The sequence below is a fragment of the Contarinia nasturtii genome, unplaced genomic scaffold (assembly GCF_009176525.2).
Source record: "Contarinia nasturtii isolate CC-2019 unplaced genomic scaffold, AAFC_CNas_1.1 Cnas_scaffold_1699, whole genome shotgun sequence".
Classification (NCBI taxonomy): domain Eukaryota; kingdom Metazoa; phylum Arthropoda; class Insecta; order Diptera; family Cecidomyiidae; genus Contarinia; species Contarinia nasturtii.
In genome coordinates, this window is record NW_022199032.1 from 4,353,443 (window position 1) to 4,375,683 (window position 22,241).

Here is a 22,241-nt window from a genome sequence, read left to right on the forward strand (position 1 = left end):
CGAACCTAACCAACAAATTCTATTTTCGTTCATTTCATGTACCATCGGTTTCAGTATTTGATTTTCTTTTTGTCAATTTTAGTTGTAATAAAAATGATTCTACTTTTGAGCATAACTGTGATTTCGTTTCTGATAACATTTATCCATTTCATCACGAAGCCAGTAAGTGATTTTTTGTTATTTTTGTTTTTCATCGATTTCGACAATTCGTGTTAAATGTATTTGCTTTTTCTTTTTTCTTCACAACTAACACCATATTTTTTATGATTGTCAAATATAGGTTGTTGCACTGTTGACATCAGCTTCGGCCGAAGAAAAACAATTGATTGCCGAAATTTCCAAATTAAAAGAAGAATTGGAAAATATTTCGTTGCGTCAAGAGTACACCGCTTATGTGAAAATCGAACGAAAAATTGTCGCTGCACAAGCCAAATTAAACGAAGAACGAAATTTACATCAGACAAAAAAGCTCATGTACCAGTATGGGATACCATATGGTTTCCAAGCTCTGCTCTCAGTCATACTCATTTTGATTACCGTTTTTTATCGTTACACACCAATTATCGTGTTCAATGGATCTCAGCACAATTTCATACCATTCGGACCGATTTTGAGATTTCCCACTGGAATCGATGGTGCCGTTTCTGTACCATTTTGGATATTTGTGAATAACTATGTATCACGCCATGTCGCTTCTTATGTTAAGTAAATAAAGAAAACAGTAAATGTTTAAGATATTTGAAGAGAAAGAGAGAGAGAGAGGAAATAAAATAAAATAGTGACTAAAGGGAAACCATAACAAATTCTACCGAAACGCTGTAGTTTTTGTCGAATATAATTTATTTTAATTTCCTTCTAAGAACTGAAAAAATGGAAAATTCACTTGGTTCTCAATCCATTTGGCAGCAGTTAGGAGTTGTTTTTCCGAATTTCTTGGACCCATTAATTGTAGACTAAGTGGTAAACCACGATCTGATAACCGAATAGGGATTGCTATCGCTGGAATACCTATTTAAAAAAATTAATCGTCATACAAAAGTACTCGTATTGAGTTCAGCCATGTCAGGGGTTTCTATTGATAGTTAGTGTTCACCAGCAGCTGATCGATGCGTACAGACGGGTCAATGTTTATACATTCGTTTGAGATACATTATATGTCACAACGACATCAATCAGCTGATGATGAAGCACATAAAATAAATCATTTCATCATACCAGCCATATTTGCTGCCTGAGTGCAATAGTCCTGTACCGCACACTGATCTCGATTGCTATTTTTCGTAAAATCACTATAAAGAGGTGCATCGCTCAACGTGGTTGGCGTTAAAATGAGATCGACATTCTGTGTTTTATCTTTGTTATGAAACACACTATCAAAATCATTTCTAATAGCCCGCCGTACTTTTAACGCTTTCAAATAATATTTCTCAAAATTTTTGCTCAATAGAAAGTAATTTCCGCATAATATACGATTCTTTAGCACACTATTAAAACCAATTTGTCGATTGATTGCGAAAAATTGTTCAGTGCTGCTCCATTCTTTGGTACGATATCCGTACTCGATGCCATCGTACCGAGCCATATTACTGCTTACTTCACTTTGATTTAATATTGTATAAACAAATATGGATGATTCGGTGTTTGGTAACGAAATGTCTACGACATTTGCACCGCCATCCTCTAATATATCAGCAATTTTAATCCATGTGTCAAGGACTTCCTTTGCAAGCCCATTGCAATGGTACTCTTTTGGAATTCCGATTCGAATGTTTTTCATTGAAATGTCGTCAACGTCGGATAATTCAATTTGACTGTAACGTTTTCGCATGCATGTAGCATCATTGGAATCGGGACCAGCAATGGTATTTAAAATAGCAACACAATCATCAACGGTACGCGTTAAAATTGCTGGCACATCCATTGAATTCACTAGCGGAATCAAACCATGACGTGAAACTAGACCGTATGTTGGCTTCAAGCCAATTAATCCACAATATGAAGCTGGATTTCGTACAGAACCTCCGGTGTCTGAGCCTAAGGCACTGCAAAAAGAGATACAATCAATACAATTTGAATCGGAATCTGAAGACGATCGTTTGAAGTGCTGCGATTGTTAAATGCACTTACGCAAAACAACTTCCAGATGCCACTGCTACTGCTGAACCACCTGAACTGCCGCCGGCTATATGACCATCATCGGATCGCCAAACATTCTTCGTTGGACCAAAAATGGAATCAACCGCTCCGGAGCCCATGCTGAATTCATCAAGATTCGTTTTGCCCATAAATACTGCACCAGCATCATTCAATCGATTGAAAGGCGTTGCATTATACGAAGGTACAAAGTTTTCAAGCATTCTGAAAAACAAATCTAACACAATGACAAAACAAAACTGGTGGATATCGTTTTTCTTATGAACAAACCTTGATGCACATGTTGTCGGTAGCCCTTTAACGCAGAAATTATCCTTGACTGCAATTGGTATTCCATCTAATTCTCCCATGGGTTTCCCTTTTTGCCATCTCTCTGACGATTGTTGTGCTTGCTCTGCTGCTTGTTCATCACATCGGCTGATGAAATAATTTAAATGCTTATACCGATGAGACAAGTCTAAACAGAGTTTCGTTACATCTTTTGGATCAACACTTTTTGTTTTGTAACATTGCACCAGCTGATTGTTGGATATTTAAAATAACATAAGTGAGAAATATAATTTATTGTCATTTTTCCATCCGAATTACCTGATTTATATTCAAAGATATCAATTTATTCATATCTGTGAAACATTTAGGTATTTTGTTCCGGCAAATTTGACTCCCCGAAAAATGATAATGAACTGTTTTTCAAAATGTCGAGGTTAGGTTGCAATTGCAAAAGAAACAATGGTTCTGTCATCGGCTATTGACATTTGAAATGTCATGTTTATTCAACCGCCAAAATAAACATCGACCGCATTATATTGAGTTGTTTGGATTGCATCTCGACATTTAATAAAACCAAATCTAAGCTAAACCGTGAGTCGTTTCCTGGTTTTTTGACAGTAAAATCATAAATAATTATTTGATAAAGTTTTTACGCGCAAACATGACAACACGTTCGAAAGGAAAATCAACTCAAAGTGATCAAAATAAAATTGCAGCCATACAAAAGCACCTCAACAATCGAGTGTTTCTTCTCGATGGTAATGGAAACTTATTTTATAAATAAAGTTTTTCAATCTTAAGTGGATTTGTTTTCATTTCACAGCCTCATTAATAGACAAACCGTCCGACGGTGACATTCAAATAATCTCATTGCGAAATCCATCCAATGAAAAATCCACCAAATATTTATACGCCAAAGAGAAACAGCAATTTTTCGAATTGTTAAGTTTCAGCGAAGAGCATCGCTCATGGTTTGCAAATGATACAGTGTATCCAGATGGAAATCTATACATAACATCACCATTTGATCCACTGTTTTTGGCATTGTACTATATTCGACGGAATAGTTCAGATCGATGCCAACCGATCGATCAAACCATTGTCGATGAAGATTTCACCAATACTCATCTCATAGCTGATGTGATGACAGTGCAACAAATGTCAATGGTAAACACACGAGAACATTTTCGAACGAGAAAAAAAAAATGTCAATTTATGAAATTTTTATTTTAGATCGCTGATCAAAAAGGCGATGCATCTTTGAAGGCATTCAAATACAACGAAAGCAAGGCATTAATTTGGTTGTCGTTGAAATGTGAAAAATTGGCGAAATCCTTGAAGGAAAGTCACTTTCACATTGGTGCCAAATCTATCAACTATATCAAAACGGAAAAAGTTGGCAACGAATCACAAAATGGTAACATAAAAAATGATAAATAATTTAATTCCTTTGGAAAAACATAACAAACTAAATTCTTTATTTCATTTTTAAAAAAAACACACAAACATACAGATGGTGAATATTTGTCGTATGCTTATGGAATCATTGGCGATTATATCACATTGGAATTGTGCGAAAAACTATCGGATAAATTGGGATTGGAAAAGATGAAACCGGCGATGGCGGGCAAAAGAAAATCATTAATCGAACTGGAAAATAATACATTGAAACGAATCAAATCGGAAGAAAACTTTGCAACGGCAAATATGTTGGAAACCGTTTCACCGTCACCACCACCACCTAAAGAGAAGAAAGTGTCGGCCAAAGAATTGAAAATGGCCAAAGCGGCCACTGGCACAAAAAGTATATCATCATTTTTCATGAAAAAATAACATTGTGGTGTTAAGATCAATGCAGACCAATGAAGTCGATTCCATTAAGCATTTTTTATTGTTAGCTTAAATACATTTAAAAAATAAATAAATTTAAGTTTTTCTTTTTATTAAAAAAAAAAAAACAATTAAAGCTTAAATTGATTTTAATTTTCGTGTCACAATCCAAATTCTGTTTAAATTTCAATATGGTGTCAAAATAATAAAGACACAACAATATAAAGGCGCTGTCGGCAGAACACAACAACAACCACAAGTTTGACTTTGACATTTCACTTCTGTTTGTATACTACGTTTATTCGACATTGTTAGTAAGCTTGGAATTGATAAAAAAAAACACAAATTGTGTGAACATAAATGGAAATGGAGTAAGACATCGTTTTTTGCGAATTTCCATTGTTGAAATTAATTGCTAAATTTTGATTACAATAATCTTTGAACGCTATTCACAGTATTGCTGGTGGTGATGAAAATCAGCCTACAAATAAAAAGGATGTCGCGAACCAAATAGCGGTCAATGATAAAACTGTACAGCAAATGACACACGGATTTGTGGCACTATTTGAAAAGGAACTCGATCAGGTGCAATATAGCCTGAGAGAAGCACTGTATGTCCCAAAAAGCATTTTATTGTGATTTGTACTGAATCGATTTTGTCATTTTAGTACGAAGCAAGAAAAGATGGGCGTTGAATTGGAGCGTCTCAATTCGGAACACACAATGGAAAGCCGTCAAGATTGCCAGGAATTGGTAGGAACTTCATATTTCATTCGCCCTTTTGAACAATTCATTGCTGGTTTATTTACTTTTCTTCAACCATATAGTTCTATATGATGAAAGAGCTCACGGATAAGTTACACTTGATCAAAAAACGAATGATGAATATGCATCAACGCGTTAAACATCTCAAGGTTTGTAGTTTCTTTTCATACGACTTTCTTCTTGTTTAAAACATTGTTCTTGAGTAAAAAAAAAGTGCTTTGTTTTCGTTGCAGAAACGTTCCGAAAGCTTATTGAAGCATCGTGACAGAGAAATCAACATACTTCGACAAAAGCAAATGCAAGAGGAAGATCTCATCGCAAAACCAAATCCAAACTAATCAATCGCCAACAAACATACAATTCCAAATGAATATGCAAAGCAAGTCACATTTTTCGTAACATTCATTTTTAAAATAAAGACTGTGTTTAATAGACAACATTATATGGGTTTGAGTTCAACTTTTAATTTAATTTCTGGGCATCAACCAATCGAGTCTTTAACCAAAATTATATATTTTTTTACATTTCATTTCTGTTGATATCAATAAGATGATTGAACTTTCAAACTTTCAATAAAAATACATGTTTGAAATTGATTCATTATAATTCATGTCCTTTTTTTGTTTACATTGGGTTTTATAATAATGCCAGATTTGGAAGCAAAATGATTAGCATCTGCTGTATAATATAAATCAAATAAAGAAAACTGAGAATTACGTCGATTTATAGCGAATCGACTTTTCACAACACTAAAGTGGTTTCGTCACTCTGCTGTAATTTCTTTTGGAAAAACTCAAAGTAATCAGGTTTTATTTTGGTACCAATAAAAAGATCAAACTTTAAATCTGATTTTAATCAAAAAAAAATCTATGCATGCTCGGCATTTATCAATAAATTATTATTTCCTATGAATGTTTTTTTTTTCTACATGCTAAACTGAACACTTAATTAAATTCTAAATAAATAACATTCGATCATTTCTTGTGATATGCGTTTAAAATTTGATGCCATACGGCCAGTATGGTGATTTTCTAGCATCATACATTCCTACCAATCGTTGTCCTGTATTAAATGAGTCCATGAGTTGTTTGTCTTCTTCGCTCAGCACAAAATCAAAGATACTAATATTTTCCAGCATTCGTTGTTTTCGTACTGATTTTGGAATGGGTGTAACACCCAATTCGTGTAAGAATCTCAAACCAATTTGGGCCGGAGTTTTATTGTATTTATCGGCAATTGCTGCGACTCGGCTATCAAACATAAATGCTGGCGTTTTACCAGCTGGGCTAGGATGTCCCAATGGACAGAAACCGGTGATTGCAATATTACGTTCTTTACAGAATTTTGTGAGTTTTCTCTGGTTGATGGTTGGTGAACATTCAACTTGATTCACAACTGGTTTGATTTTAGCAACCGTCAACAGTCGGGCTATTTGTTCACTATTGAAGTTACTAACGCCGATACTTTTAACCAAACCCAATTCCACTAAACGCTCCATTTCTTTCCATGTGTCGAGATAGTCAACATTACTGAAAGATAGTAAATGGATTATTTGGAATTCTTATAAAAGAAAAATGAATTCAATAAAATCTACCTGAGTGCACGCGAGCCATCTGAATTTCGTGGCCATTGTTCATGATCATTTTTATATTGATAACCGAATGGAAAGTGAATTAAGTAAAGATCAATGTACTCCAATTGTAAATTGTCCAACGATTGACGGAAGGCACGTTCAACGTGTTGTGGATCATGGAATGTGTTCCAAAGCTGCAACAAAATGTAATTGGTCAATGAAAATCTGGATGCCATTGAAATAATGCTTTTAATTTACCTTTGTAACAAGAAACATATCCTCGCGTTTGATAACACCCTCGGCAATTTTACTTCTCACCGCTTTTCCAATGGAGTATTCATTTTCATAGGCCCATGCTGTATCAATGTGACGATATCCAACATCAATGGCATCTTTTACTGCTTTTTCTATTTCACTTCCATTTGACTATAATATATATATATATATATATATATCATTTATTTTGATCATTTGAAACTTTCGAAATACTTTCATTGTGTATTGAAAACTTACCGCACAAGTGCCAAGGCCAAGAGCAGGCATACGATTGCCATCGTTCAATTCAACAAATGGAACTTTAACCATTTTAATTTCTTTTCAAAATAAAATTATCTTACAAAAAGAATCAACAAAAGAGGAAGTAAATTTTTTTAAATCGTCGACAACAAAAAGTCACTGTACGCGTGAAAAACAAACTCACAAATAAAACGACAAACAATGCTACAAAGCTATTTATACTAGAGCACAGTATTCCATTGATGGAGAATGGTTATTTGTAAGCAAAATATGAGTCATACGCTGTTGCTTGGGTTTTTTCGCTTTTACTGACCGAATGTTCGCGATGTATTTAGCTGTTCTGCTTGAAGAATATATACAATACAAGAGTGTATGCATGACGTCACACCGCCGATGACGAAGTGGGAAAGAAACAAACGAAAACAAATTTTAAGCATCGTATTATGTGATTCGTATGATGTACATTTTCGTTACTACATCTGTTGATGTTGTCTCAGATTTGCTATTTTTCGTTAAGTTTTGCGTTTGTATTAGCCCCCCTTCGCCAAACACACACTTGCACAAAATGCCGAATAGATCTAAAAGACAAAAACCTGCTACGAAAACGATCGACTGTAATATTTTGATTGGTCGAAAGAATGGCAATATCAATAATTAATATTCACTTAATATAATGAATCGTTAAATCATTTTGAGGTGAAATTAAATTGATCAAACATTCATATACTTTATCTATTCAAATTGCATAGTAAAGAGGTTCGTTTGCAATAAATCATTATCTATAGGTAAAATACAAAACGAAGTTATTTTGTATGTTTTATATCGATATTATCAGTGATAGCCCATTTATTGCGAAGAATGATGAAACCGAAAACGATATACATTTATTGTTGGAATAAGCATTCCATCATTTAGATGCCGTTTGATGTGCATGTATGTGAGACTAGTACAAACTATCCAACACACATAAGTCGCAAATGTATTTTGTGCCGCACATCGTCCGAGTTGTTGGTGTCCGTTGCTAATACGGCTTTTCAATACATTGACTTTATTGTTTCATTCGACGCAAATAATAGTCGTCTTCAAATTACAAAAACGTAATGATTTTGCTCTCATTCCTCGTCGTTGTGTGATAAAGAACGCCAAACTGCACTTCACCGCTCATTTAACATTTTCTTTTTATCACATTGTTTTATATCTGTTTTTTAAAAATTTCGGTAGTTTCAAAATAATTACGATTTTTATTTTTATTCAACAAAAAAAAAAAAGAAGAAAAGAAACAAAAACGGAAGAAAAAAAATGGCAGCAAACATCCTAACGATACCAACAACCACATTAAATAACGGCGTGCAAATGCCGGCTTTTGGTCTCGGTACCTTTAACGTATGTATATTCTCAACACCACTGTTTAATATTGATTATTTGAAAAATTGCAAAAATTAAAAGTGACTTTTCTTCAAAAATCAATATGATCAATCATTGTTGCAATCAACAGATAAAAGGTGGCGAAGGCGTTGATGTAATTAAAGATGCGATTGATATTGGCTATCGGCATTTTGACACCGCATTTTTATACAATAACGAATCTGAATTGGGAGAAGCAATCAATGATAAAATCGCCAACAAAGTTATTAAGCGTGAAGATGTGTTTGTTGTAACAAAGGTATATTTATTTTATTGTTTTTTTTTTTGTCAAAAAAACTCAAAACTATTTTATGGCATTAAACACAGTGAACTTGTATGACATTGTCATTGCTCATTTTGATGATATTGAAACCGTTATTTTGTTTTTCTTCAAAAAATACAGTTATGGAATACATATCACGAGCCCGAGCGAGTTCGAGAGGGGTGCGATAAATCGTTGACGAATTTGGGACTCGACTATATCGATTTGTATCTTATGCATTTTCCAGTTAGTTTTGAATATCATGGAGATGATATTCCATGGCCGAAATCAGGGCCGAACAATGAACCAAATGCAATAAAGTACGTATAATGTGCCTTATAGGGTGAGCGAATTTGTTGGCAAATTCAAATTGATTTTCAAACTGTGCGCCACCCTATTATATCACACACAAAAACATAGTACAATAAAGTGAAAATTAATTTCGAGAAACCTTAGAAACAGCCGGAAACTATACTGAATCAAATGATATGATTTAGAGAAGATAGTATTTGTTTGTCGCTAAAATGTTTTATTTCCACTGAGTATGTCTCTCCATTTCTATTGCTCTATCATTTCGCACATGAAACCGAGACTCTTAAGAAAGGATTCGTAATTTACGACAGATTGTTTTTTTTTTATTCGAATTCGATTCGCTCATTTTATCGATAATAATGTGTTGGTTATTATTGATTTGAATGTGATATTAATTAAAACTGTTTTATTAAATGACCAACAGCGATATAGACTATTTGGACACATGGAAAGAAATGGAAAAATTGGTTGACTCTGGCATTGTAAAAAGTATTGGTGTTAGTAATTTCAATTCGGAACAAGTGGATCGTCTATGTAAGGAGGGGCGCATCAAGCCCGTTGTAAATCAAGTTGAATGCTCACCAATCATCAATCAAAAGAGATTAAATGCTTTCTGCACCGAACGTGATGTGCTCATTATTGGATATAGTCCATTGGGCAAAAAATTAATTTCGCGACCAGAAATTGAAGAGATTGCAAAAAAATATGACAAAACTGCGGCACAGATTATTTTAAGATATTTGGTAAATATAAACTCTTTTTTTTTTTGGCAAATTTATTTCGTTTCGATTTTATTTGTTGGTAATTTTTAATTGATAAATTTATTCCTATTTAAAGCATGAATTGGGGGTTACGCCAATTCCAAAGACAACACACAAAAAACGATTGAAAGAGAATATAGACATCTTTCATTTTCAATTAGCTCAAGAAGACAAAGAAGCTCTGGATGCAATGAATACCGGTGAACGTACAGTAAGACTGCCGAACTCCATACACGCAAAACACTATCCATTCAATCTGGAATTTTAATTTACGATGGCATCCGAATTTTTTTTTAAGCAAATATCTTTTTAATCAAAAAATGTTCCATTTCATTTATATCACATTTTATTCGAGCTGATCGTAACATCAAATTAGGTCATTGATTTTATTTATTTTCTTATCACAATTTTAACCTAATAAAAATGTATCTTTTTGTATTCTTTTGTTATATTATTTAAAAAAAAATATCGAGAAAAAATGTGTTTAATCGCGTCAATATCGCAATGATTTGAAGATAGATCTTATTCTCTCAAATTGATACAGATAACGGCTTTTCAAAAAGTATCCCAATTAAAATGAAGACCATCTTTTATTTATGGCAAAATCTATCTTTCATCTTATGAAATCCGAAGCACGTATACTGTTTGGCCGTGTAATGCAGCCATACCACGCATGTCGATGACAGTTTACCGAGAGCTGTTGTGATTTGTGATCGGTTTGCGAAGACTTCAAATATGAAGAATTTTCACAACTAGAGAAGACAATCAAGTCAATGCGAATTGAGTCGTTGGTCCATTGCCGAATCCTGTTTTCTGTTCGACTTTTGGGAACTGTCAATTATTCATTGTCAAAAGAATTTACTAACCGAAAATAAGAACAACGACATCAAAATTACATTTTTTCCATGTGGTCGTATTTTTTTATATTGATAATTGTGTTTACTTAGACAGAAGGAGTGTTTTAACGACTTTTTGTTTATTTGTAATTTTTATTTATCATTTCATAACTGGCTTTCACTGGTTGATTACGGAATAAGGTTTGTGCATGTTTGTTTGATCTTCTGTCAGTAAACGCCACAATAACACTGAATTGCACAGAGCTTATCATTTTTGATGACCCGTCATAATCAATACAATGACCCCACAAAAATATTTTTGAAAATTTCGGTTTGTGATTTTAACTCCGACCACTTTAAATGCTTAACGATATTTTAAACTTCTCAATTGAGGAAATGGAGCTATTTTTGAGAGCTTAAGTCAGTCAAATTTCTTATAAAACGGGTTCACTTTGTTGAAAAAGAGAGTAAATGGGTTAAATGAGTTTTGTTACATCGAAAAACTGGGTTACTGCTATAATTTGAAAAGTACTGTAGAAAAAAAATTGCTGAAATGACGAAAGAAATATCAACGCAAACTGTGCAGAAAATAATCGAATTCACAGAAAAATAAATAAGCAAGTATTCTATTCCGTTTTAAGAGATTATTTTTGTATCCACACCGTTTCACATAGTACTTCCGCAGCAGGAATTGATTCCATAAAAGAAATGCAATCATACCGTACAATAAGTTGTTTGTTGAATTTAGCTGAAACTCGAGCTGAAACCATTATTGAATAGATTGTATGTTCTGATTTGATTTCTATCAAGTCCTTTATTTTATACAATTTCTTACAATATAAACTGTATATTACATACTAAAAAAATGTCTGTAAAAGAAAATTAGCTGCGTAATTTTGATTTGGTTTAAAAAAAAAAAAGACTTGTACTTGAAAAAAAAAAACCGATTTGAACGTAAAATCTAAGTATCGGGACGGGAGATACGTTTGGAGTCATTTTTTATGTAGTTTACGATAATCAACCTATTTAGAATGTTAATATCAACAACGGACGGTAACAATATACATCTTTTGTTATAGTATTAACGCTAATTTTATTTTATCGGTTAAAAAAATGCGTATCAAAAATTTGCCACATTTACATACGTGAGCAGGCACGTAGGGAAGGCAGTCGTTCTAGCAATTTAAAATAATTTTTGATTGACTTTTTCTTTTCATTATTGTTTGCTTTTGTGATGAATTGGTTTCAACATTTTGTCACTATAATGAATCTCAATTAATTCATTGACATCGTGATGTGAGACTAATATGCTACTTGTATAGAGAAAAAAATGGACGGGACATAATCGTAAGACGTACGACGTATGTATGTAAGAGTACCAACTTGTTTTAAAATCGTTATTGTGTTTTGATCATTAATGATCAAATTTGAGATTCTGTTGTGCCAATTCAAACTGATTGAGATTACATATACAGAGATTACTTTTAAAAAAATCGGTTAAAACTAAACGTTAATTGTTATTGGAATGTTGTAAATCAATTTTGACTCCATGTCGCCTTGTTGTATTGGTGTTTATCTGAAGAGTGTGACTATCAGAGCGGTCAAAAGAATGGCAGCTGTTGTTGGTGTAACAATTTCAGCCGAACCATAACGGGCTTGCCCACAAGCCGGTGGACAAACTGGAATGACCGTTTCGAATAGATGAACTTTTGCTTCAGCTTGACCCAATTTATTGACGGCTTTACAAATATAATCGCCATATTGTCGTTTTTCAATGGTAATCACACGAATTGTGGTGTCGGTAAATTCATCGGCCGTTGCGTATTGTGAAATGCTGTAATGTTGATTGTTTGATAATTGAATATCGTCTTTAAGCCATACAATTGCCGGCAATGGGAACGCTTCAATGTGACATTCCAAATCCATATCGTATTGCAAGGCTTGACCAAGTCGGGGTCGTGGAACCGTGATAACTGGAGCAAATTCAACTTCCAAATTAATGTTACGACGATCACCTTTGCTTACACCGTTGTCAGCAACACAATAATATGTACCACGATCTTCCTTTCGAACTGAATTTATCTTCAAAATTGAACCAGTATATGTTGCACCACCTAGAAAAAAAATGAAAAAAAATGCCCATTAGGACCAAGAGACAAAATGAAATTATAAACTGTAATCAAACTTCTTCAAGATTTTTAACAGATTACAACATGCCATATGATTTAAGAGTTCACCAGATTCCCCATAAGATCAAGTTCATTTTATCAATTAACAAACACGCACTTTACATGCGCACATTAACAAACCAACAGCAGGCGCACCATTTTAATCGAACGGAAACATGTTCTAACAACAATCAATAATTTAAAAAAGACGCTATTCATTGCAGATGAATCATTGAATTAAAAGACTATTTGTCGGCTGCGTTGCGCATCACCATCTATTCATACATGTATAGATACGTATTTAATGTGATGTGAAGTGTGCCAAGTTTCAAAAACAAAAATACACTTGAAAATATCGATCTTGAACGTGATAACGAATGCATTCAGGTATAATTTCTCTTCTATCCTGTAAAAGTATTATTATTTCCTTGTTTTTGTTATATTTTACACTTTCCTCAAATATTGCGTCCATTGTCAGAATGAATTGGAAAATGTGCAACTGTATTGTCTTGTGCACAGCATATGGTGATGCGGAATACACAATTTATGTATTTAAAAAAAATCGGCCTTTGAATAGAGAAGAAAAAAATAGTGTTTGAGCCTAGGTTTGAGCAAGAACAATCGTCCAAAGAATGAAAGGAGGTAAGGTAAGAGGATAAACTAAGCATGAAATAAGTGAAACGATACACATTTGCTCTTTCAATGTTTGCTCTTTGTTGCTGCTGCTGCTGTTGCTGCATTTGCTGCTGCAGTTGTTGTTATTGGACGTAATAGAGTTATTGCATTTGCTTCGTTGCATAGACACAGTCTAACGAACAGGTAAGAGATAATGGTTTGTATTGTCTGTCAGCCATACATGTTGAAATAGAATATTTTAAAGCGAAAAACAGATAAAATGAGATTCTGAAATGATGCATTTTTCTCTGTGTCTCAATTTTTGTTATTTCTATGAAACACGACTTCTGGTTGTACTTGCCCAATTACAATAAGATTGTTCTTCTTTACAATTTGTTGCTTCATTTTTTTTTTTTTGTTCGCTCTTAAAACAAGTTTAATTTTTTTATGTGATTTTCTTCTTTCTTTCTATGCTTTGTTTTTGTTACCTATCTTTTAAACCAGTCATGTTTACCTTTGTTGTGTAAAATAATAATAAAACATGTGCATTTAGAATTCTCGGAGCCCTTTTATGAAACAAAATGCGTTTTTTCCGTAAATTCTCTTCATGCAAAGATAAAAATCTTTATTTCATGAAATGAGATTTTGCAACGGTCAAATCGTATTGTTGTTTTCCGATTCCATTACACAGAGAGAGAGAGAGAGAGTATCTCCATAGAATGAATTTGAATGTCCAAAAATGGTCACTTGAATGTTAAAAAATAATGAAAGTAAAGTTTGTGATACATACCAGTTGGTAAAATGGCATTGTTCTCGCGACGCCAAGTGATCGTTGGATGTGGATATCCGCCTGCATAGCATTCCATAACAACGGGCTTGCCCTCCGAAACGACAAGTGATTGTGTTGAATTATCGGAAATAACGGGCGGTCGACGCACCGATAAATCCACATCGGCCGAAATTTTATTGTTCACCGATAAGATGACTTGGCATTGATATGTTCCAGCATCAGTTTCTTGGATATCTTTAATTTGTAGCGTATAGGTTGATGACGACGGATCATAACGTAATGCAAAACGTGAATCACGAATGACTAAAGAGCTGCCTATTGACAAAAATACGGGATCGATACGTTCACGGCTATTTTTCACCCATAAAACCGTATAATCTTGTGCATATTGTACAGAACATTCTAATTCAACAGTACCACCAATATCTTTTATCTGTTCTTGGGTTATGTATGAAATGGATGGTGTTCTTTGGCCATAGCACACCAACGGCAACAATGCGATCAATAAACAAATTTTCCACATTTTGTTTTCGCACCTTTAATTTTTCGTTTTCTTTTTACGAAATATTATAAACTATAATATTTATTTATTTATTGTTTTAAAGTACACAGCTCAAGTTATTTATTAGAAAATAAAAAAAAGAATACAATTGGGAATGATATGTATAAAATAATGGATTGTTTTGGTGTTTTATTCTATGCAAACTAACTATCGATTTTATTTGTGAATAAACGAGCACAACACTTTTGTGAGACCGACCATCGAGTATATGTCACTAAAGCAAGAGTTTCAATTAATATCACCACACCCTTGCCGTGCAGCTATGTCAATAAATAACACACAAATTGCTGGACATACATTTATAAGAAAATCAACAGCCACACATATATTTCTGTGATCGTATGGGTGCGTACGTTGCTATGTGTAACCGTCTTCAACAATAACAAAAATAATTATGACTCGTTCACATTTACAATATTTGCGTTTAATTTTACAAAATTTTCTAGAGTGATTTTGTTTTTTCAATTGAATCTCTCATTTTTCCATCGTTTTCGAGAGAGATTTCGTTTTCTCATTGATCAGAAGAAATAGTATGATAAATAAAGTATGATCGTATTTGAAAAATATGACGATAACTTGTTGTCGTTTAAAATATTCACCACACTAACACTCCCACAATTTAAATGTCTATTTGTCATGTTTGTACAATTTGTGTTTTGCCTTTGTGTTGGTGATATCTGCTGTGGTTTTATGTGTTCGACAGTAAAGTCATTTTGATCGCTGCAGGTAGAAGGCGTAAGTCAAATGTGTATGTATGCGCGTGTGTGTAAATGCAAACAATACATGCACAAAAACAAAAATAAATAATACAACCTCTCGTTCGATTTTGAAATTATCATCGATTTATTGACATGTATTTCAGTTAAAATTGGAGCATTATTTATTTTCAAAAAAAATATTTCGTCAAAACAAAACAAAAATATATGATATTATGTACAGTCTGTAATTTGAGCTCACTTTGCATTTATTTTCGGCTCAAATTTTGCATTTATTTTGATTTAAGTCGTATGGATCATGCATATTCGAGACCAACGCATTGAACTCTCGCCGTACACATCTATTTCAGAATTTGAAAAAAACATCAAAGATTATTTCCCAAATATATAAAAAGAAAATTTGATTAGCCCTAAAATGCCAAAATTATTAAAGAAAAAATAACATAATTTCTAATCTGCGCATTTAGAAATGCAAAGCAAGCATTTCACAATGATATAACGGGCTCATATGTGTGCATTTCACAACTGCACAAATACACTTATCGACATCTGTCAGAATAGGCGCGTTTTTCGATGATTCATTGTGACGATTTCACAATTTTGGCATTGTTTATGTCAAACATGTGAACAGTTTAGCAAACAGTTTCATTTGAATGTTTTTTTTTTGTATAGTTGTCGTACGTTAATTGTGCGATAAATGATGTAGTTGTCGCCGTAAGGGGAGGAAAATAAATTCTCATATCATTTAGCAAATACGACAGTATCGCTAAAGCGTTGCATGCTTTGAATCAAAGCCATTGATTTTAAACTCAGTTTTATATGTGATGTAAAAGAATGTTTTAGTGATATTAATGACTGTATAAATGCATTTTTTGTAAAACAAAAACAAAGTGATGGAAGTAGAAAATCAACGCAAAATGAGAACAACACCAGTCCATTCAAGTGACGATGACTACAGTGATTCGGTAACTTCAATTTTTTAAAGAAATGATTTCAGCTAAAAGAAAGATTAATTGATTGAATATTCATTGCAGGACAATGCCGAATCAATGCGTGAAACATTGATACATAATGGAGCAACGCCTTCGTTTAGACAAATTAAGCAAAAAACCTTATCAAAATACGAAGTACGTATTACGTATTACAATGTTTGATAGAAATCACATTTGAATTACATCCCATTTCAGAGCTTAGACTATGAAATTTGTGACAATGAGTTATACCAAAATGACACCAAATTCAGAGAATCTCATGCTGGTTCCCATAAAGATTTCGTGCGATGGATGCTATTTATTTTAATTGGTAAATTTGTGAGTTCATTTGGTTTAACTGGTTATCTGAACAACCGGCTTCCTTTTTTTTCGTAGGTATTTTGACGGCTTTAATTGCTTGCTTCATTGACATTGTTATCGACCAATTATCAATCGTGAAGTACAGCTTCTTGAAAAATGGTAATTTTTATTTGTGTCACAATAAATTTCATTTTTCAAACTTTTTTTTTATTATTTTAGCCGTTGACTACAATGTTCTTAACGGTGATCTGTATGTACCTTACTTATACTATGCATTATGTTCTGCGATTCCGGTTGCGTTTGGAGCAATTTTGGTGACCTACATCGAGGTAAATGCAATCGATTCTGTTTTTTTTGTTTAATTATTTAAACAAATTTCATTTGTTATTTTTGCAGCCAGTCGCTGCTGGCAGCGGGGTACCAATGGTGAAATGCTATTTAAATGGTGTAAAAGTGCCACGAGTTGTACGAATAAAAACATTGTTTGTTAAAGTGATTGGAGTAATAATGTCGGTTGTTGGATCATTAGCTGGAGGCAAAGAAGGCCCAATGATTCATGTATATATTATCGATTTTTATTTGCCAATTTTATTGATATAATTCCATGTGTATAATTCGATTTTTTTTTCAGGCCGGTAGTGTAGTTGCGGCTGGCATAAGTCAAGGCAAAAGTACGACATTCCGCAAAGATTTCGGATTTTTTCGTTATTTTCGTGACGACCATGAAAAACGCGATTTTGTGGTTTGCGGTGCATCGGCTGGCGTTGCTGCGGCCTTCGGTGCCCCAATCGGTGGTGTATTATTTGCACTCGAAGAAGCCGCATCATTTTACAATCCAAATCTCTTTCTACGTACATTGATTGCATCAATTATAAGCTCATTTACATTAAATTTGGTATTGAGTTTGTATCATGGATTAAAAACATTCGCATATCCCGGTTTATTCAATTTGGGCCAATTCGAAGCATTGCCGTACTCTTATTATGAAATCCCAATATTCATGTTGATGGGCTGTGTTGGCGGTATATTTGGCGCACTTTGGGTTTATGTGAATACGAAAATGAGCATCTTTAGAACAAGGTACGATTAAATCGAATTTTTATTTGCCAATTGATCATCTAAAAATGTGAAAAAAAAAAAAATTATTATCTGTTTCACGTTTAGATTCGTGAAAAAAAAATGGGCAAAGGTGGCCGAAGCAGTTCTAGTGGCAATTTTAACTGCTACCGTGGCATGCGTTATGATGTTTACAATAAATGATTGTAGGCCACTTGGAGTCGATCCGACGCTTCATCCTGTGCAACTGTTTTGTAAAGATAATGAATATAATGCGGTTGCTGCACTCTGGTTTCAAACGCCTGAAGCATCGGTCAAAGCACTATTTCACGATCCACCCGGGTCACATCAACTGCTCACCTTAATGGTGTTTGTGGTTATTTATTATCCATTATCATGTATTACATATGGTTTGAGTGTTTCCATGGGCATTTTTATTCCAACCCTATTAGTTGGTGCTGCTTGGGGACGTGTCACATCGACAATTTTATCATTTACTTTTCCGAATGCGGTATGTTTTGTCAGCGAAAAAAATCAATTTCAATACTCACCGCTTTTTCCAACCATTTCCAACACAGGCATTCATCCAACCGAGCAAATATGCGTTGATCGGCGCCGCAGCTCAATTGGGTGGTGTAATGCGGATGACATTAAGTTTGACGGCCATTTTAATCGAATCAACGGGCAATATATCCTTTGCTCTACCGCTAATTGTAACATTCACTTGTGCCAAATGGATGGGTGATCTTTTTACAGAAGGAATATACGACACACAAATTGCTGTTTCCGAGGTATACTTTTTCAATTTATTTTACAATTGCAAATCTAATCAAAAATGCTAAAAATCTGTAGGTCCCAATGTTGGGTTGGCGTGTAAAGCGACCGTACCGTTGCTTAAAAGCAGTGCACATTATGTCAGCGCCACCAGTTTGTATACAACTCCATGATAAAGTTTCGCGAATCGTTGACATTCTCAAGAAATATCCACATAATGGTTTTCCTGTCGTCGATAATATTAGCGAAGATGGTACACCCGGACATTTGTGCGGCCTTATTTTACGTTCTCAATTGGTTGTGATTATTTTCCATCGATACTTTGTTGAGCTTGAGCGCCAATGGCTCCCCGATGTCACCATCGAAACATTCCGCAATGAATATCCACGATATCCATCGATTGAAGTATGCATCTAAAACTTTTTGATTAATATTTTCGAAATTAAATTAAAAACCTTGTTTTGTGTATATTTTCTTTTGAATAGCTCGTGCCAATTTCGCCAAAGGACCTAAAGTATTCAATTAATTTAAAGATATTCATGAATCGGTCAGTCCATAGTGCCATGGAAAATGCATCGGTTGCGAAAATCTTCGAAATTTTCCGTGCACTGGGGCTGAGACATTTGATTGTGGTCGATAAAAAGAACGATGTCAGAGGTGTGATTACACGCAAAGATTTCCTATAAATACGTATCATAAATATATAAATATAATACGCCAGAAGTCGATATTTAAAGTTTTTGATACTTTTATAATTTTAGAAATTTAATCCATTTTCGATATTAAATAAATAAAAGAACATAATCAACAGATCAACTTGGTGTTTTCCATATATCAACCTAATACCATATAATATCGCAAATACCTTAACTCTCACACTGATTGTAAATCAGGCAAGTGTCTCGTAATATCACAAAAAAAACTTTTCGTCAAAAAATCATTTTTCAACATTTTGTTTATTGCTAGGGGGAAACCGCGCTTTTGAATATTGCAGATAAAGAAGAGATTTTAACTTTTTTAGCGCATTTGAATAGATATAAGTACAAAATGTCAATTTTTAACAAATATGTGAGATATTGTGAGATATTGTGATCTAATAATTGTTCTGGAAGTGGGCTTTGGTGGATCCTCAGGATCATTAGACCGCTCCCAGTTCTGGAAGTTGGTTTTGGTGGATCCTCAGGATGGACCAGACTATGGTTTGACAATGCCCTGGCCCATCCTGAGGGTCCACTTCCAGAACTGGGAGCATTCTCATGATCCTGAGGATCCACCAAAGCCCACTTCCAGAAACTAGGATATGATTGAATACTTACAGATATTGTCAGATATGGTCGGATATTAAAATTTTTATGAGATTTTAAGAATAAAGTTAAATTTTGGTACATAAATACGCGCGGAATCCCCCTAGGTTTATTGCTTCAGCCGTTGACTACATTGTTCTTACAGGTGATCTGTATGTACCTTACTTATACTATGCATTATGTTCTGCGATTCCGGTTGCATTTGGAGCAATTTTGCTCAATGTGATCAATTATGTGTAAATGTAATCAATTATGTCAGCGCCACCAGTTTGTGTACAACTCCATGATAAAGTTCATACAACATTACTAGCTAGCTATCTATATCAGCTATTGCTATTGGGATATATAAATACCTGCTATTTAACGCATATCTTCACTCGTGCACTCGCATTCAACGAATAAAAATTATCATGATTTCTTTTTCAATTAAAGACAGTGATGGTTTTTTCCTATCTGAATAGCGCTAGCTATTCGCAGAGTCTGTACAGCACGCGTTTTGTTCCACACAACATATTGTCATATAGTCTAAGTAACCAGTGAGCTCACAGAGTATGATACACTAATACCATAGTCAGTATACAAACGCATGTCGAACAGAGAAAGAACGCGAACGTATATGCTCTGTGTGGTACAAACGAAGTGTGTTGCGCGTGCGGCAACCGCTTCGATTCAGCATCTGGGCAGCAATGCTTTACAGACGCTGCGAATAGCTAGCGCTATTCAGATAGGAAAAAACCATCACTGATTAAATATATACAAATTTCATGGATTTACAAAACACCTCTACAAAAATTACAATTTCATCAAGATGATAAAAAAAAACTCAGAGTTATTGGATATTTACCGTGCACTACAATTTGCCGATTTATACCGTGTACTATTACACAATAGTCGTGGTTGTTTTGAGGAGGGTCTTCCAAGTTTTCGTATTTTTGGAATTATGTTATGCAAATTAAATGATTTTTTTTTTCTTTTTAAGACAAATGTGACCAATTTGGAGGATACCATATACGAATGACACAGATTGATTTATATTCCCAGAAAATACATTTACCGTGACAATCCGTGGTCAACAAACCACTATGTTTAACATTTTAAATCATTTCAAAACAATGACACCATTGTTATGCCAAGTATACGCAGCGTTCGAGCGAAGATATACGTTAAAAAGCAGCTATACCTATAGCAATAGCTGATATAGATAGCTAGCTAACATCGTATGATAAAGTTGATGGCCCCCGATTATGTGTCCCAAATTTTGATGTCGACACTCTATTTGTATCGCAAGAAGAGATTTTTTTTCATGGTTTTGGAAAAAGAGTATCTACATCGAAAAAAATTCGGTCTAAAATAAAATGGAAAAATTCGATGAAAAATGAAACTTCATTTTCTTCATTTTTTTTTGTTTCAATTTTAAAGTAAATTTTATTCTTCATTTCTTACAATGTTTCTTCACTTTCTTTCTGTTTTTTTTTTCTTCATTTAATAAAACAATTATTTACTAAGTTTTAGTATTTTTTCGGCATGGTTTTCCTTTTTATATGGGATTTTCTTATTCATGGTTGTTGTTTTTCTTTCTCTTCAAAATTGTTGATGTTTTACATTAAGTTATTCATTTTGAATAAAATAAAAAGAAATAACATATATCGAAAAAAATGAATGGATGTCGAATGAGAGTATGCAATTCTTACGTGGTAGCGTAAAAAAAAGTAAAATGAAACTTCACTTGATTCTTGAGAGAGAGAGAGAGAGAGAGAGAGAGAGAGAGAGAGAGAGAGAGAGAGAGAGAGAGAGAGAGAGAAGAAAGGTTTATGCGCTGATGAAATACAAAGTAAATCATTTCTCCTCGATTGAAGCGATTGAAGACGATGACAAAACGATCGCAAAATGCAGCAAAATTATTTTCCTATTTATATGACATATTCCAATAGAAATTAATGTAAATTTCTTTCTTTCTTTTTTGGTGGAAAATCGAAAGGGGTTTCGTGGGCAACATAGGTTTCAATTATTTATTCTCTCAAAGGGTAAACAATGTTAAATACAAAAATAAACAGAAATTATAATCGCCTCTAGCTAACTAATCGCAGCATTTAAATAATTTGAATGGTTTGATTTGATGACTTTTTAATTACAGAACTAAAAAAGTGTGACAGCGTGATAGAGGAAATGAGATCTATTTACGAGATCGAAAGGAACGAATGTTTTTTTTTAATTTCTGCTAAAGACAATTTATTCTCATATCCAATCCAATATGTGTTCAAAAAAACATGTGAGAAAAAAC

At 33.8% G+C, this 22,241-nt stretch overlaps 8 protein-coding genes across 9 annotated transcripts; 5 read left to right on the forward strand and 3 right to left on the reverse strand.

Annotated features, from left to right (window-relative positions):
• The first annotated feature begins 18 nt into the window (after positions 1-18).
• LOC116347139 lies at positions 19-21,728 on the forward strand. 2 transcript variants are annotated; one of them, XR_004201654.1, is made up of 3 exons: positions 19-162; positions 281-761; positions 21,696-21,728. XR_004201654.1 is itself a non-coding variant. In XM_031777609.1 (2 exons), exons 1-2 carry the CDS (start codon positions 37-39, stop codon positions 707-709), a joined length of 555 nt encoding a protein of 184 aa, XP_031633469.1. In that variant the 5' UTR covers positions 19-36; the 3' UTR covers positions 710-814. The 2 variants fall into 2 exon arrangements, 1 of the variants encoding a protein (XP_031633469.1); XM_031777609.1 differs by lacking the exon at positions 21,696-21,728 and having other exon boundaries at positions 281-814.
• Positions 820-2,876, reverse strand: LOC116347133 (glutamyl-tRNA(Gln) amidotransferase subunit A, mitochondrial). Its single transcript, XM_031777603.1, has 5 exons — positions 2,743-2,876; positions 2,425-2,672; positions 2,128-2,358; positions 1,216-2,042; positions 820-1,008 (listed from the first exon to the last, which is right to left on the reverse strand). Exons 1-5 carry the CDS (start codon positions 2,773-2,775, stop codon positions 845-847), a joined length of 1,503 nt encoding a protein of 500 aa, XP_031633463.1. The 5' UTR covers positions 2,776-2,876; the 3' UTR covers positions 820-844.
• LOC116347137 (ribonuclease H2 subunit B) lies at positions 2,795-4,321 on the forward strand. The gene is made up of 4 exons (XM_031777606.1): positions 2,795-3,182; positions 3,248-3,591; positions 3,658-3,841; positions 3,938-4,321. Exons 1-4 carry the CDS (start codon positions 3,086-3,088, stop codon positions 4,255-4,257), a joined length of 945 nt encoding a protein of 314 aa, XP_031633466.1. The 5' UTR covers positions 2,795-3,085; the 3' UTR covers positions 4,258-4,321.
• LOC116347140 lies at positions 4,516-5,461 on the forward strand. Its single transcript, XM_031777610.1, has 5 exons — positions 4,516-4,625; positions 4,710-4,865; positions 4,923-5,007; positions 5,082-5,168; positions 5,253-5,461. The coding sequence occupies exons 1-5, from the start codon at positions 4,615-4,617 to the stop codon at positions 5,355-5,357; spliced, it is 444 nt and encodes a 147-aa protein (XP_031633470.1). The 5' UTR covers positions 4,516-4,614; the 3' UTR covers positions 5,358-5,461.
• Positions 5,605-7,429, reverse strand: LOC116347136 (aldo-keto reductase family 1 member B1-like). The gene is made up of 4 exons (XM_031777605.1): positions 7,106-7,429; positions 6,851-7,018; positions 6,614-6,786; positions 5,605-6,548 (listed from the first exon to the last, which is right to left on the reverse strand). The coding sequence occupies exons 1-4, from the start codon at positions 7,175-7,177 to the stop codon at positions 6,014-6,016; spliced, it is 948 nt and encodes a 315-aa protein (XP_031633465.1). The 5' UTR covers positions 7,178-7,429; the 3' UTR covers positions 5,605-6,013.
• On the forward strand, positions 8,221-10,300 carry LOC116347138 (1,5-anhydro-D-fructose reductase-like). The gene is made up of 5 exons (XM_031777607.1): positions 8,221-8,491; positions 8,604-8,771; positions 8,916-9,094; positions 9,511-9,829; positions 9,924-10,300. The coding sequence occupies exons 1-5, from the start codon at positions 8,408-8,410 to the stop codon at positions 10,113-10,115; spliced, it is 942 nt and encodes a 313-aa protein (XP_031633467.1). The 5' UTR covers positions 8,221-8,407; the 3' UTR covers positions 10,116-10,300.
• On the reverse strand, positions 11,472-15,081 carry LOC116347134 (lachesin). The gene is made up of 2 exons (XM_031777604.1): positions 14,257-15,081; positions 11,472-12,797 (listed from the first exon to the last, which is right to left on the reverse strand). Exons 1-2 carry the CDS (start codon positions 14,777-14,779, stop codon positions 12,256-12,258), a joined length of 1,065 nt encoding a protein of 354 aa, XP_031633464.1. The 5' UTR covers positions 14,780-15,081; the 3' UTR covers positions 11,472-12,255.
• Positions 16,102-19,466, forward strand: LOC116347131 (H(+)/Cl(-) exchange transporter 7). Its single transcript, XM_031777601.1, has 11 exons — positions 16,102-16,499; positions 16,569-16,661; positions 16,722-16,836; positions 16,902-16,985; positions 17,046-17,155; positions 17,223-17,384; positions 17,458-17,906; positions 17,991-18,393; positions 18,461-18,673; positions 18,735-19,061; positions 19,142-19,466. Exons 1-11 carry the CDS (start codon positions 16,428-16,430, stop codon positions 19,340-19,342), a joined length of 2,229 nt encoding a protein of 742 aa, XP_031633461.1. The 5' UTR covers positions 16,102-16,427; the 3' UTR covers positions 19,343-19,466.
• Positions 21,729-22,241: the final 513 nt, after the last annotated feature.